The sequence below is a fragment of the Lepidothrix coronata genome, unplaced genomic scaffold, assembly GCF_001604755.1.
Source record: "Lepidothrix coronata isolate B3197 unplaced genomic scaffold, Lepidothrix_coronata-1.0 Scaffold189, whole genome shotgun sequence".
NCBI lineage: Eukaryota > Metazoa > Chordata > Aves > Passeriformes > Pipridae > Lepidothrix > Lepidothrix coronata.
Window position 1 is genome coordinate 1,812,884 of NW_016690369.1, and position 15,172 is coordinate 1,828,055.

Below are 15,172 nucleotides of genomic sequence, written 5' to 3' on the forward strand. Positions count from 1 at the left end.
CAGCTTCTCTGGGCAACCTGGGCCAGGGCCTCCCCACCCTCACAGCCAGCCAATTCCTTCCCAATATCCCATCTAACCCTCTGGCAGTGGGAAGCCATTCCCCCTTGTCCTGCCCATTAATGTTTCCACCCTGGCATGGAGGAAAACAATGTGGCAACTCTGGGCCTCAATTTCCCTCCCACTGCTCAGGATTTAGAGCTTCTACTTAACTTTCCAGGGCAGGAAAGGAGGCTGAGAGGATGCCCTTTAATGAGTTGCAGCAAGGAGAAAAATCCAGTTTCACTGAATCCCAGGATGGTTTGGGTTGGGAGGGACCTTAAAGACCCTCTTGTTCCGAGCCCCTGCCATGGGCAGGGATGCCCCTCTCTAGATCAGGTTGCTCAGGGCTCCATCCAACCTGGCCTCCTTCTTCCTTCAGTTGGTTGTCCATCAAATGGACAGCATGGTTCCCTGGAGAGAACAACGGGCTGGCTGCAAGCACCAGGCACTGGCTTGCACAGCTCTGGAGCATCCACAGGGAAATTCCAAGCCCTGCCATCTGTTCTGCCCTGAGCGTGATGATTTACACCTTCCCCTTTCCTCCCACCCTTCGAATCATGGTGAATACCCCCCCCTCCAGCCCCCAGCTCCCTCAGCATCAAGATTTACAAGCCCCAAATCCTTCCCAGGATTTGGAATCCTTCCCAGGACACTGTAAATGTCAGGAGGGTTGGCACTGGGCGAGGCTTGGAAGAGCCGAGGGTTTAAAGCTGAGCTTTATCCAGAGCTCTTCCACGCCCACAGGGAGCAGGGGCCAGGGATGGGAGAGCATCCCTTCTGAGGAGCTGGGCTTGTTCCTCCAGGCAGCAGAGCCAAGCATCAGATAGTGCCAAAATCCAGCATGGAAATAAATGATAAAATCAAAACAACCCCCAATATTTAGCCCATGTGGTACAAGAAAGTTATCCAGGAAAATGCAGCTGTAACATCTCGGATATTCTTCCCATCCCTCGCTCTCACACCTTCCCTGTTAATTAGCACCAGGTAATTTGTTTCCCTGTTATTAAAGCCAGTTTGCCACAGAGAAAAAAAACAAAACAACAAACTCTCGTTTCATCTTTAGTGTCTCACATTAGGAGAGGGACTGGGTTTATGTTCCCCCACTGCCAACAAGCTCCAGGGAAGGGCTTGGGAGATGCTCCCTCTCCGGCAGAAACACTCCGAGTTCCTCTGCTGAGAGGCACCTTCAACAAATTAATTCTCTTTACACAGTTCTGCCAAGGTCAAGCTTAATTCCTAATGTTCTTCCCTGTTTCCCTTGGTCTTCCTGGCACATCACAGCAGGGACATAAATCACAGCCCTGGTGGCATCACCAGCGGCCATTGAGGGGGGTCATGTAAAGCTGAAGTTGCTCTGGCATCACACCACGACAAGAGAGGGGCCAAAACTCAGCTGGAAACATCCGAGGGAGCAAATCCCAGGCTCTTTGTGCTGTGCAGACTCCAAGTGCCACGTTTGGGTTTTTAACTGAAAACCGAGCAATCTGAGCAAAGCTGCACCGGTGTCCCCCACCCCTTGGAGGGAGCTCCAAGTGCAGGCAAACTCCAGCCCCAACCTCCTCTCCTGCCCTTCAGAGCAGAAAACCTCGCTCCCACCTTCCAAACAACATTCCCAACCCACAGGAGCCACCGGTGAGCCCGCATCCAGTGTGTTGATCCCCCCTCTTCCATCCCAGACTCAATGAGAACTTGGAGCCTTGGATCAATAAGCATTAAAATCCCCCCCCCCCCCCCTTTTTTTTTTTCCTGGAAGGAACACCCAGAATCCTAAACCATGGTGATTTCTGCAATCCACCACCTTTGTGAGGAACAGAAAAGGGGTTGACTTTGTCCTTTGAAGGACCCCTGGGTGGCTGAGGCTTTACCTCTAATCCCAGGCCGGGGCCAGGAGCCTCAAAGAGCTGACAGGAGCTTAGCCAGGCCTGGCTTTGTCTCACTGAACACCAACAAGCCCAGGTTGTTATTTCCCTGGGAGCAGCAAACAGGGTGTTTTTTCAGTCCTTTCACTTCCACCGAGCCGAGGACTTTGATGCTGTTCCGCTCCACCCGCTCGGCAGCGCTCAAAGCACTGAGGCTCCCACTCCTCTTGCTCAGGACTAATTAAGATGAATGTTAACTGTCCCCACTGCTCATTACCCCAGAGAAGATCTATTAGTGGCTCTGATGGAAGTGTTCCTGGGAGTCACCACCTCCCAGTGCTGAAAAATGCTGGATTTCTGCCTTTGCCGGTCGCGTTCAGACACAGCTCAGGAACCACAGACTGGTTTGGGTTGGAAGGGACCTGGAAGGTTGGAAGGGACCTCATCTCATCCCACCCCCTGCCATGGGCAGGGACACCTTCAGGTTGCTCCAAGCCTTGTCCAACCTGGCCTTGGACACTTCCAGGGATCCAGGGGCAGCCACAGCTTCCCTGGGGAACCTGTGCCAGGGCCTCACCACCCTCCCAGCCAGGAATTCCTTCCCAATATCCCATCTTCCCAGTGGGAAGAGAGAAGGGAAAAACAACTTGAGGAGAGCAGGATGATCCAGCTCCCAGAGCGGGTGCTGGGACATGGGCAGGGTTAGGGGAGGCAGGAATCCATGGCTTCTGCTCCAAAAATACACCCAGGAGTGGGGAGAGAAAGGTGGGATCTGACAGGCACCTCAGAAATGCTCTGGGATCATGGAATGGTTTGGGTAGGAAGGGACCTTACAGATCATCTAGTTCCAAATCCCTTCCACTCTCCCAGGTTGCTCCAAGCCCTGTCCAACCTGGCCAAGGACACTCCCAGGGATCCAAGGGCAGCCACAGCTTCTCTGGACAACCTGTGCCAGGGCCTCCCCACCCTCCCAGGGAAGAATTCCTTCCCAATATCCCATCCCAATATTCCCTCTGGCAGTGGGGAGCCATTCCCTGTGTCCTGTCCCTCCATCCCTTGTCCCCAGTCCCTCTCCAGCTCTCCTGGAGCCCCTTTAGGCCCTGCAAGGGGCTCTCAGCTCTCCCTGGAGCCTTCCCTTCTCCCCCACACCCTCAGCAATCCACTACCTCAGTTTCCCCTGCCAGCTTTTCCCCGTGGGATGTCAGTTCTGGAGGGGGAGATTTCTTTCTGCTAATCAGACAATCCTTGAATATCACCAGCAATCAGGAAGGAAAACGTAGGGATGGGAAAAAGTAAAAATAAACCCGTCTATAAATAACCCCCTTCCGGCAGCGCCGGGTGGCTCGACGTGGTGAAGCCCCTTCCAGGGACAGGCAGCTGCTCCCAGGGTGCCGGCAGGAAAGCAGAGATTTCTTTAACAGCTCCAAGAAATTGGATTTGGTGGAAAAAAACGGCCTCCAGCGACCACCTCTGGGCACCCAGAAGAAAAAAGGGGCTGCACAGCCCCAGTCCTGCCCCGGGGAGGAGCACAGGGAGGAGTGGGTGAGGAATTCCAGACATCCTGGCTTTGTGTTGGGCAGCTGGGAATGGTTTTTCCCCACTCCAAGCAAAGCCTTGTTTAAAGTTATCCCAATAAACCCACGGGGAGAAGTTGAGTCCCTTTGGAAAACTCCTGTTTGAAGAGCGATGCTCTGCACTGCTCGGGGTCATCGGTCTCCCTCCTCTCCCAGTGCCACAGCCTGGACCATTCCCAACATCCTGAATCATTCCCAGTATCCTTGACCATTCCCAATATCCTCGACCATTCCCAATCCATCTCCTGCTATATTATCCTCTCCCCAGACTCATTCCCTACGACACCCAGGCACAGCTCCCATCTGTGCCATGGCAGAAGAGTCCCCAGGGCTGTCCTACCCCTTAGGAAACACCTGAAATGTTCATGGGATAGAGAATTCCACACGGTGAGAAGGGTTTTCCCCACAGGATATGATCAGAGATGTCCCAGGAAGCCCCAAAAAATGTTCAACCAAGGACTGTGGGCACAAGGGCAAGGAGCATCCTTAGGTATAAGGATTGGGTTGGACCTGAGAAGTTTTCCACAGTGAGGGTGGTCAGGCCCTGGTCCAGGTTGCCCAGAGAAGCTGTGGCTGCCCCTGGATCCCTGGAAGTGTCCAAGGCCAGGTTGGATAAACTTGGAGCAACCTGGGCTGGTGGGAGGCGTCCCTGCCCATGGCAGGGGGTGAGATTGGAATATGCTTTAAGCTCCCTTCCCACCCAAACTATTCCATAATCCTATGATCCCTGAGCTGTCACCCTGGAAAACGGGAAGGATGAGACTGAGAGCTCCAAGGTGACTCCTGGGGAAGCACCAGCCCCATGGGAAGCTTCAAAGCGGGAAAATTGCATCTGGAAATCAGCCCTGGGCTAAGGAATACACAGTGATGCAGTCCTGGGCTTCCCAAAAGTTCTCTGAGACTGAGCTGAGTCCCCTTCCAGCATCTCCATGGGCTTTCCTGCATCCTCAGTGCCAACCAGCCCCGGCCATGAGCTGATTGTGCCCCAGGAATCCCAGCGGGGCAAAACCAAACAGTTCCAGTTGCAATTGCAGAATTATCACGATCCCAGAATCCCAGAAGGGTTTGGGTGGGAAGGGACCTTAAAGATCATCCATTCCACCCCCTGCCACGGGCAGGGACACCCCCCACCAGCCCAGGTTGCTCCAAGCCCCGTCCAACCTGGCCTTGGACACTTCCAGGGATCCAGGGGCAGCCACAGCTTCTCTGGGCAACCTGGGCCAGGGCCTCCCCACCCTCCCAGGGAAGGATTCCTTCCCAACATCCCATCTAAATCTCCTCTCCTTCACCTTAATGCTGATGTTGCTTCAGCTTTTGAAGAATGTGGATAAAAATGGGTTGTTGGCTGTAGGCAAAGAGCAAAGTGATGCCTGGAGACGCTCCGAGCTCGGGTTATATTTGGGGCAATTCAATCAAGTTGTACTTTGACCTTAAAAAAAAAAAAAGGGACCAAGTGCAGCTGGGAAGAGAAACAAAGCAAGCAGCCCTTCCCAGCCCTCATATTAAGGCATCAGGCTGCTGCAGAGCACGGATTTATTTTGTCAAACTGTCACAAGTGGCACCTTTATGGTTTTTTTATAAAGAGGCATTAGGATAGGAGACACCGCGCGGCTCAAAAAGAGAAAAAAAATAACTAAATGAATATATTGGGTCTGGTATTGAATATATTGGGTTTGATATTGAATAGCACTGAAAAGCTGAGCAAACAGGGGCTGCAAAGGGACCGGGGAGCGGGCTGGAGACGCCGCGTTTTCCTCTGGGAACAGGGTGTAACACATGGATGGGGGCTCTGACTCATCCATCAATACATGTGTTTGCACACTTTTCCGAGAGCTTTTTGGCCCGAAGCTGGTTAATAGATGGAGATCTGAAACGCTGCTGAATTTTCCCAGATGGCTAATTTTTGGTCCGGAATAAAAGGCATAATTTTCCCAGTCTCCAGCTGGGGGGGGAGAGAGCCAGCCCAGCTTTGGAGTCACCCTGTCTCCTGAGGATGTAATTCCTGAGGCAAACACAGCCCATGAACCCACCAGGGCAGGGAGTGGCAGGAGGGGCCACGAATTTGGGTTGGAATCCTTTGCTGTTGCCCGAGGAGCAGAGCAAAGCTCCCCCTCGCCCTGACCCTCACAGAGCTGGGCTCGGGGTGGGCTGGGAGGTGCCACTTCCAAGGGAACGTTAGGAAAGGATGATGCAATATTTCATCACTGATGGCTGTTGGAAGCGTTGCCATCTCACTGCTCCTGGAAATGCTGTCGGGAGGAAAATTCAACCTCACCTTGGGGAAACTTCTCCGAGAGAGAGTCACCCGTGGTGGGACGCGAAGCGGCACTGGGGTGGAAAACGTAGTGTGGGGGTGAAGGAAATAAGGGAATTCTCAGGGATAAATGTATTTCACATGACAGCAGCTGCTCCAGGAGCTGCTGCAGCCTCTCTGCCTCAAGGCCAGCTGGGATTTTGTGGTTGCCCATCCATGGAAGGAGCACAGCGGGAGGCTCCACGCTGCATTTCCCACCAGGCACGTGGGTGATGGCAGGTACGTGGGAATTCTTGGAGACTAAAGAAGCTCTGGAGGTGTTCCATGGTTTGGGAGACCCTCAAATCCCAGCTTGCTCCCCAGCAAGATGCAAGAAGACTTCCAGTCTTCCAGTGCCTGAAGTGGCTCCAAGAGAGCTGGAGAGGGACTTGGGACAAGGGATGGAGGGACAGGACACATGGAATGGCTTCCCACTGCCAGAGGGCAGGGAGAGATGGGAGATTGGGAAGGAATCCCTCCCTGGGAGGGTGGGGAGGCCCTGGCACAGGTTGCCCAGAGAAGCTGTGGCTGCCCCTGGATCCCTGGAAGTGTCCAAGGCCAGGTTGGATAAACTTGGAGCAACCTGGGCTAGTGGAAGATGCCCCATGGCAGGGGGTGGCACGAGCTGAGCTTTAAGATCCCTCCCAACCCAAACCTTTCCAGGATTCTATGATTATTCCTGTCCCTGGATAAAACAAACCATTCCTGTCTCGAGCTGCACTGGCACAAGAGTGAGCCCGGACAAGAACGTGCCCGGACACACTTTGGTGGGTTTGCTCTCTGCTCCACGGCACGGGGAGAACACCCCTCTGGGGGGGCAGGTCCCTCCACACAACACCAACGCTCGAACCACAGCAAGTTTGAGCAACACCAAAGTTTGAGCAACACCAAAGTTTGACCAACACCAAAGTTTGACCAACACCAAAGTTTGACCAACACCAAAGTCTGACCTCTCTGGGAATCAAACCCGCTCCCAGCCGGGCACCAAGGCTCGTTACCTGGTGATGATGGCGAGGTGGGGGGGGCTCATGCAGGCTCCCATGAAGAGCACCACGTTCTCGTGCCGTGTCTGCCTGTAGGCCATCACCTCCCTCTTGAAGGCCTTCAGCTGGTCCTCGTTGTCCCTCTCGATGTCGATGAGCCGGATGGCCACCTCGCCGTGCCAGCGCCCGTGGAAGACCTGCCCGAAGCGGCCCTTCCCGATGAGCTCCCCGATCTCCAGCTGCTCGAAGGGGATGTCCCACTCCTGCAGGAAGATGCTGGTCTGGCTGGCCTTGCGCGGGAAGTTGCGGGCGGAGAGGAGCGACAGGTTCATCTCCTCGAAGTCGTCCTCGGATTCCTGCGCCTCCTCGGGGCCTTCCTCGTTCTGGAAGGGGGGGTGGGAAAGGGTGGTGAGTGTGGGGAAACTGTAGATGAGGAATAACACCCGGATCAAACCCCACTGACCCACCTACCGCTCGCTCAGCCCCAGAGGAGCCAGGCTCCCTTTGCTTCCAAAGCCAACTGCGTTCTATGTAAAGTCAGCAGAATCCCAGATTTTCAGGGAATCACACAATCCTTCAGGTTGGAAAGGCCCTCTGAGACCATCAAGTGCAACCATTCACCCAGCAGTGCCAAGGCCACCACTGAGCCATGTCCCCAAGGTCTGTTATACCCCCCCGGGGGTGGTGACTCCACCACGTCCCTGTGGTTTGCAGGAAGGCATTTATTTACCCCCAGGTTAAACATGAGGTTGTGCCACATCAGAGCATTGAATTAATTCCTCTGGAAGCTGAGTTTCCTCCCACCCTGGCCCAGCTGTGCCACTGCTCCCACCCCAGAATGGCTCTGACTTTTCCCTTCACGTTTATACTTCCTGCAGGATTTCCAACAGCCTTTAAAAGCTCCATCCTCACCCTCACCCTCCCTCCCTCCCCTCCACCACGTTTTTAATGCATCTTAAAAAGCCCCCAGTGAATGATAAACTTGAAGGCGCCCACGGAGCCTGTGAGGGTCCCTCTGCACGGGGTGGGGACACGGATGCCTGGCCTTTAATTCAATTATCAGCAATTTCCCTGCACAGCTGCTCAACTTCTCCCCTTCCTGCAAAATGTGCCCCAAGATGGAGATCAAATAAAGCTCCATTAAGCACAGGAGCGAGCGTCTCACCTCCGAGGTGGGCTCCACTTCAATTTGAAGCAATGGGTTTCCTTCCAGGCTGTTGAAAGAATTACTGAGGTAAAAAAAACAGGTAAAAACCACAGGGAGGTTGGGAACGTGTGTGGGCATGGAGGCCTGATCCCTGCACCAGGATTCCAGGGAGCAGAGGGGAGAAGAGTCAGGTTGATTTGGGACAGCAGCCCCTTCCCACCCTCCATCCCTGGGTGCTCCTGTGGGAGAGGGGGAGGGAGCAGGGATGATTAAAATGATCCATTCAGGTCGGATGCGTGACATTCCAGGGTGGGTTTGGTGATGTGGGAGCACACACGGGTCTCCATCCCATCTCCCAAGGGGAGGAGGCTCCATGTCCCTGTGCCCTGGGAGGTGTCACCCCTGGCCAACCCCGGGCACAGACTGACACCCTCGTGGCATTTTTAGGGGTTTCCAAGGTCAGAATTCCAAAAGCAACACTGATTTATGGCCAGGAGAGAAGAAAACGAGTTTTTTCAATTATTTTGGAGAAGTGGAAGTTTCAAAAACCCTCCCTGCAGTAAAAGCACCCAAATTTGATGAGTTTTCCAGCTCCCTGGGCCAGGAGCTGCTTTTTGCCTTCTCTGTTTACTCAGCACCTCCCACCATCAGGATCTTGCTGCATCCAACAGTTAACAGGGAATTAGGGATGTTCTGAGTTAGGGAATTGGCTGGAGCAGCTCAGGTGCTTTCAAGCATCATATAAATATATTAATAATAATTATTATTATCCATAACATAAATAAAAACGTTCTTTCCCAGAGACAGCAGAGCACAACACTCCCCAGCCCACTCAGGCACAGTGGTCCTTTGAGTCCTATCCCATTCCATGGCCTCTAAAGAGCCATAAATCCCAGGGGAATCCAGCTGCCTGTACAAAAGGAGCCAATCCTGATTTTTGGAGCAGCAGGGAAAGCCCAGGGTGGCTGCAGAGCATCAGGATGGACAGGTGGTTTGCAGGAGCAGCAGCTCCTCCTGCCTGATCCCCATCCAGGGCACGAATTCCTGTCTCCCGAGTATCCCGAGTATCCGGAGCAGAGGCTGCTCTTTAACCCAGCCAAGCCCAGAGGAACCCCAGTGACTGCCATGGATTGTTTTCAGTGGGAGAAGGGAGAGAGGAATCAGAGATTTCACATATTAAAAGTTATTTCCACTCCAAATCCTGCCAGCCCTACACCTGCCCCCCTGCTTTAGGCAAAAAAAAAAACTTCAGGGCTTCGACTTCACCACTTTTCCAATAATTTCCCGAGGGACAGTGGCTCCATCCCTGTCTCTCCCATCCCCTCTCCCGAGGGGAGATCCCCCTGGAGTCAGATCTTTGTCTGTTAAACTCCTGCCTTGTTAAATCCTCCCAAAATGGCATTTAGCAAAAGGCTCAGCAGGTGACCCTGCAGTGGAAGGACATCAGGGAATGCTGGATTAGGACTCAACCTGCTGGGAAGAGACAGTCCTACCATGGATCAGCCCCTGCCTTTCACAGCTGATTTCAGTGCAAAACTTACTGAACTTGAAAATATTGGAGGTGGGGCTGCAAGAACCGCCTTTACTAAAACTGTCTCAAAGACCCTGGTTATCTGCTCATAATTTTACTATCATTTAATTAATCGCTTGGGCTTCGGCTTTGTGGGTTGAAAGCCATTTTTTTTCTAGTTTCTGTGGGTTATAAATGAACCTTCTCTCAACTCTTCTCCTTACCAAGACACAACCCAGACCTGTGAGCTGGGTCAGGGCAGCAGCAACACCCACCCCAAAGGCCTCCCTGAGCCCCAGCGAAGCCAGGGGGGCACCCCGGGGTGCCTGGAGGAGGTGGGGTTGTGATGGTTTGATATAGGCCTTTCTTGGTGTGGTAGTTTTAGTCTAGGCCTTCCTTGGTGACCAGTTTGTAACCAGGGAAGTGGCCATGTTACCGGTATTCCCTACGATTTTTATGTAAGCCAGGGTATAAAGAAGAAGGGAAGAGAAGTCTTTGCTCTCTTCCATTCCAGTGGTTCTGAAGGTGCAGGTTCCCTGTTGTCAGTTCTCATTGTGTGGGGGAGTGAGGCCTAGTGTGGCCTAGTGAGGCCTAGTGAGGCCTTGTAGACCTTGGGAGGCGGAGGGTGCTGGCCGTCGTTCAGTGTGATTCTGCTGTCCCAAGGAAAGTAGTAAGATATTCTTTTGCTAATTCTTTATTCTGCTAGTTCCTCTGTTGTTGATTGTGCATATCTGTTTTGGGTTTTTGTCCCTTTTTGCCCCTTTTTTCCTTTTTCCCTTCCCCTTCCCCATTTCTGGGAGCCGTTTGGGGTTTCTGTGGTTATATGCACATAGTATTTTAATTGTATATATCTGTAATATATGTAAAATATATATTTTTTAAATATAGCTTTTGCTATTCCATTTTTTTCCTTTGGAGGGTTTTTTTTCGCTGTGGTCTCTTGGGGTTTGGCGAGAGGCCAACTACAACCGACTACACTTGGTAACCAGGTCGAAACAAGGGAAGTGGCCATGTCCCAGTGTTCAATCCTATTTTTTACATAAGCAAGAGTATAAATAAGGAGGAGAGAGAAGGGTCTGCCCTCTTCTCTTCCATTTGACTTGCAGACAGCAGGTCCCTGTGGCCGGTCTTGCTCGTGTGGCAGTGAGGCCTAGTCAGGCCTGTGAGGCCTGGTCAGGCCTGTGAGGCCTGTTGTTTTGCCGACTCAGGAGCAGTTCTGCTTTCTTAAGGAAAGTATTAAGATTCTTTTGTTTGCTAGCTCTCCATTAGCTGTGTACATCTGCATATATCTGCTTTTCTGGTTTAGTTTTGGGGTGTTGGGGTTCTCTTTTCTTATGTGTATATAGTTCTGTAATTGTATATACATGTAAATATATATATATTGCTTTAGTTCAGTTTATTTCGGGTCCTTTGAGGTTTTTTTTTCCTTTTTCCCTTTCCTTTAATAAGAGGGGGGGAACACTTGGTGTGGTTTGGGGGCTTGGCAGGAAGTCAAACCCAAACAGCGACAGGGGTACAGGAGGAGGCACCACTTGGGAACGGGAAGGAGAAGCCACTCACATGGTGTTGGAGGTGACGGGGTGGAGGATGACCTGTGGGGCTCGGGTTGGAGTCTCAGGCACCACATCTGGAGAGAGGAGAGCAAAGTGAGAGAGGTCTGGGGGGCACCCAGGGCGACTAAACCCTGCTTAAAACCTCCCTTTGCCCCCAGGTCAGCTTAAGTGACACCCCGATCCAGGACTGGGGGTCACTCAGGGCCACCCAACCCCGCAGCACCTTCCCACTGCACGGCCCTGCATCCATATACTGCTTTTGGGGGGGCAAATCCCAGCCCAGCACAACCTCCCTGGCACAAATCCAGGGATTTAGGAGGGCCAGCCACACACCCACCCCTCCAGGGGAGATCCCAGCACCCCACGCTATCCAGGGAACCTCACCTGGGAAAATGAACTGCTGCTTGTACTTGTAGTAATGGGAAGCTGGAAAAGAGAGAAGGGAGGGTTAAACATCCATCTCTAGAGCTGGAGAGGCTCCAAACTATGCCCAGTCCTGCTCCATGAAGCCTCAACCCCAGGGGGAGGTTGTGTGACCCCCACCTGTGTGACCCAACCTCTCCCAGCCTCACCTCTCCTGAGGAAGCCACTCCTGCTGGGTGCCCAGGCCAAAAATTAAGACCTCTGGCTGGATTATAATTTGATTTTCGCCCCCATCAGCTGCTCTTCTACACCCTCTGGAGAGTGTTCATGTCATCTGTGAACTCACTGGTGGGATTTGGACACCTGGTTGCCAGGAAAAGGCCGTGGGGTTTGAGTGCTGGCCCTCTGCCAGTCTTTGGGGGTCGTTTGGCATCACGGAGACACCAAGAGATGGATTTTGCCACCCATTTTGGCCCAATTCAGCACTTTTTTTCCATCTTTGGAGCTGTGTCCTTCCTGGGCTCCCTGTCAAGCTCCTGGTGCACTGAAAGGAGTAGTGGGGGCTGCTGCCCAAACCAGTGTTGCAGAAGGGCTCTGGGTAGTGGGACCCTCCACTGGCTCCCCATCTCCAGTGGGCAAAATCCAAGGGCTGGTTCCTGTGTGCAGGGGCACGAAGCAAGTCAGAGCTGCCGAGGCCTCCAGAGGTTGGCACCGGCTCAAAAACCACTTTTTCCTTAAGCTCCAAGACCCCAAGGACCAACCCTCACCTTCCCCTCTCCAGCTCTGAGACCCTGGAGCCCGACCTCAGCTCTGCAGCAGGACCTGAGCCGAGATCAAAGGAGCCTCGGAGGTAATTCCGGCAGGAAAAGGTCCCCGTGTCGCCATTTCCAAGCTCAAATCCTAATCCCTGGGATGACCATCTTGATGGGATGAACCACAGAGAACTTCATGAAAGCACAGCGAGTCCTGTGTCGGTCCAGCTCCCATTTGGAGCAGGGAATGAAAGCAGGGAATGAAAGCAGGGAATGAAAGCAGGGAACAAGCACCCCCAGAGCTGCCGGGGTCTGATCCTGCCCCCTCCATCCCTGCTGGCCAGGAAAACCTGCCAGGTCCCCATAAGGTGGCCATTTTTGGGGGTTAATTCTGTTGTTTCTGCTTTAAACAACATGAAATAATGTCTCAAAAAGACCCTCGGGAAGGTCTCTGCTCCAGAAGCGACACATGATGGGGTCACCAAATTCAGGACCCTCTTCCCTGCCCAGGGAGGTTCCAGGGCTGGCCCAGCAGGTGGATTGAGGATGTTGATCGCTCTGATCCCCGTTATCCCACTGTGGAGACCTCAGGATGCTTCAGCTCCGGCTGGACCACCACACACTGGGGTTGTACCAGGATGGAAACCCACTCAGGAGTTCACTGGCACTGTGGATTGTCTTCCCAGAACGTGGACACTCCAGAGTTCTGCTGGCAAAATCCCGGCCTCAAGGGTTGGGGTGTTCAGAGCTTCCTCCCAGCTCCTCCCCTGTCCTCCTCAGGCCCCTCCAGCCCCCCACTGGAGTCCTGGGCACTCCAGTGAGGGAGCCTCGGGCATGGCTGTAGCCTCTCCAGGCACACCAGGACCTGCTGCTTGCTCGTTGGGGTTTTTCCAGGCTTTGGGAAATGTTTGTTTTGTTGTGGGGTGAATTCTGCCAGTCAACTTCCTCCTCCTCTTCTCCCTCCTCCTCATCTCGAGCTCAGGGCTTGTCAGGAGGGAAGGGTGGCATCACCAGGGTGCAGCAGGACCAGCAGAGCAGGAAGATTCCACCTGGTTCCTCTGGAGGAATTCTCCTGATCCCTCTTCCCACTGGACCAGTTCATTAAGTGCTGGTTTGGGGGTGCAGGAGGGACCCCAAACTTCTGCTCCAGCAAAGAGGCCTGAGGTCACGGAGCACAGAGGGGCCACCAGCCCCAGGGCAGCTGTGGGTGCTTCAGCACCTCAGGAGTGGGTCAAGGCCAGGGCTCCCCCTCCTCTCCACTCTCCAGGACTTTTTTGGGAGTGGCTGGAGAGGCAGGTGGGTGGTTGAGGACAGCTGAGCCCCTCCACACCGCCAGGAGTGATGCTGAGCTGTTCCCCTCCAGGAAGGGACCTTCCCTGGAGCAGCAGCACTGCCCCGAGGCCATCCCAAAGGTGGACAGGCTTTGAGACTCTCTCAGCCCAGGAGGAGCTATTTTTTTTTGGTCATTTAATGTTGTAACTCCTGTGTCCTGCAGCCACCAGGACCCAACTGCCCCTCCCACCACCCCTGAAGAGCCTGATCCTTGGCTGTCCCTTCTCCAGGAGCAGATGGGTCCCAGGTACCCAGACAAGCCTCGATGGGACAAGGATGTCAGACACCCCCAGCATCACCTCCCTTCCACTATCAGCCCACATGTGCTGCCAACAAGATTTTGGGGGCCCATCACCCCAAAGACACAGAGAAGTCAACCCAAAGAGGCCTTGGAGAGGGAGGAAGACCTTGATTTCTGTTCACAGTTGAGTCAACGAGCCCTGGACAACCCAAGCCTGGGAAGGATTTCGTAGCCTCAAGAGCAGCAGGTTGTGCTGGCTCCATCCTTGGGAGGTTTCCAAGACCCAACTGAACCAAACCTTGGGCTCTAACCCTTCTTCCAGCCAGAGCTTTGATGGAGACTCCTCACCTGAATTCCCCCAAACTCATCCTTGCTGCTCATTGCCGCTTCCGCCTTTTCCCTATCCCGACGTAGGCCCAGAGGGAGCAGCCCCTCACCCTGAGGACCCCCTGGGGGCACGAGCCCCTCTGCCCAGACGGACGTGGAGGTACCTGGCAGGTTGAACTGCTTCTGCTGGCGCGGGCACTGCGGGGAGGGGTGCAGGGGGGACGGGGGTGTCGCGCTGGGCGGCAGCGGCGGCGCCGGCGACGAGGGCGTGGAGGACGTGGTGGAGGAGGGGTTGCTGCTGGAATCCGGCTGGTAGGGCACCGGGATGTGGTCCTGTGGGACACAGGGCGGGAGAGAAGAAGAGAGAGGGGCCGGTGAGAGCGGTTGGTGACACCCCAAAGGTGCTCCAGGGCAGAGGACCCCGGGGACAAGTGACAGCTACACGGGTCATACAACCATGGAATGTCCTGAGCTGGAAGGGATACCCAAGGAGCATCCAGTCCATAGACACTCCAACAATCCCACCCTGCCCCTCAGAGCGTTGTCCAAACCCTCCTGGAGCTCTGGCAGCCTTGGGGTTATGCCCACTGCCCTGGGGAGCCTGGTCAGTGCCAACCACCCTCTGGGGGAAGAACCTTGACCAGCTTTGCCAGGGACCATCAAATTCCAGCCTTGTTTTATTTGTAACAATAAATTCCTCATTTACTCAAGTCTCTGGTGGTAGCAGAGGCCTCAAAACACCCCAAATTCAGCTCAGACCTGGAGACTGAGAGGCCACAACGGAGCAGGACCAGGACAGGAGGACCCAGCTGGTTTAAAAGTGCTGATTCCATTTTATTTTTAGAAGAAAGAACCCCGTGGGATGCATCCCACAATGGGAACCCCAAGGGGCGAGGGGTTTGCAGTTCAACTCGTCCTCCCTCACCACCAAGCTCACCCTCACCCTGCTCCTTGAATTAGCACCAATCCATGGGATTATTGGATTAATTGGAGCCTCCAAGCAGTTTTTTAGGCAGCTCCTTCCCAGGTGCTGACATCCATAGTGGTGGATGTGCCTGGAGACACTTGGGGACATCTCCAAGGTTTGATCCTGGCAGATCCTGAGGGCTGGGAGAGTCCCCGTCTGGATCCATGTCCATGTGACAAGAAGGACACTGAGGGGCTGGAGCGTGTGCAGGGAAGGGAACGGAGCTGGGAAG

The 15,172-nt window shown here is 53.9% G+C and overlaps 1 protein-coding gene across 1 annotated transcript in view; it reads right to left on the reverse strand.

Annotated features, from left to right (window-relative positions):
- Positions 1 to 15,172, reverse strand: part of KSR2 (kinase suppressor of ras 2) — a 96,396-nt gene that overhangs the window by 25,902 nt on the left and 55,322 nt on the right. Inside the window, exons 6-10 of the mRNA XM_017831321.1 lie at positions 14,138 to 14,411; positions 11,343 to 11,384; positions 10,966 to 11,032; positions 7,914 to 7,962; positions 6,764 to 7,131 (exon numbers count right to left, since the gene is read on the reverse strand). Of these exons, the coding sequence (XP_017686810.1) occupies positions 6,764 to 7,131; positions 7,914 to 7,962; positions 10,966 to 11,032; positions 11,343 to 11,384; positions 14,138 to 14,411 (800 nt within the window). The remainder of the gene's footprint in view (positions 1 to 6,763; positions 7,132 to 7,913; positions 7,963 to 10,965; positions 11,033 to 11,342; positions 11,385 to 14,137; positions 14,412 to 15,172) is intronic.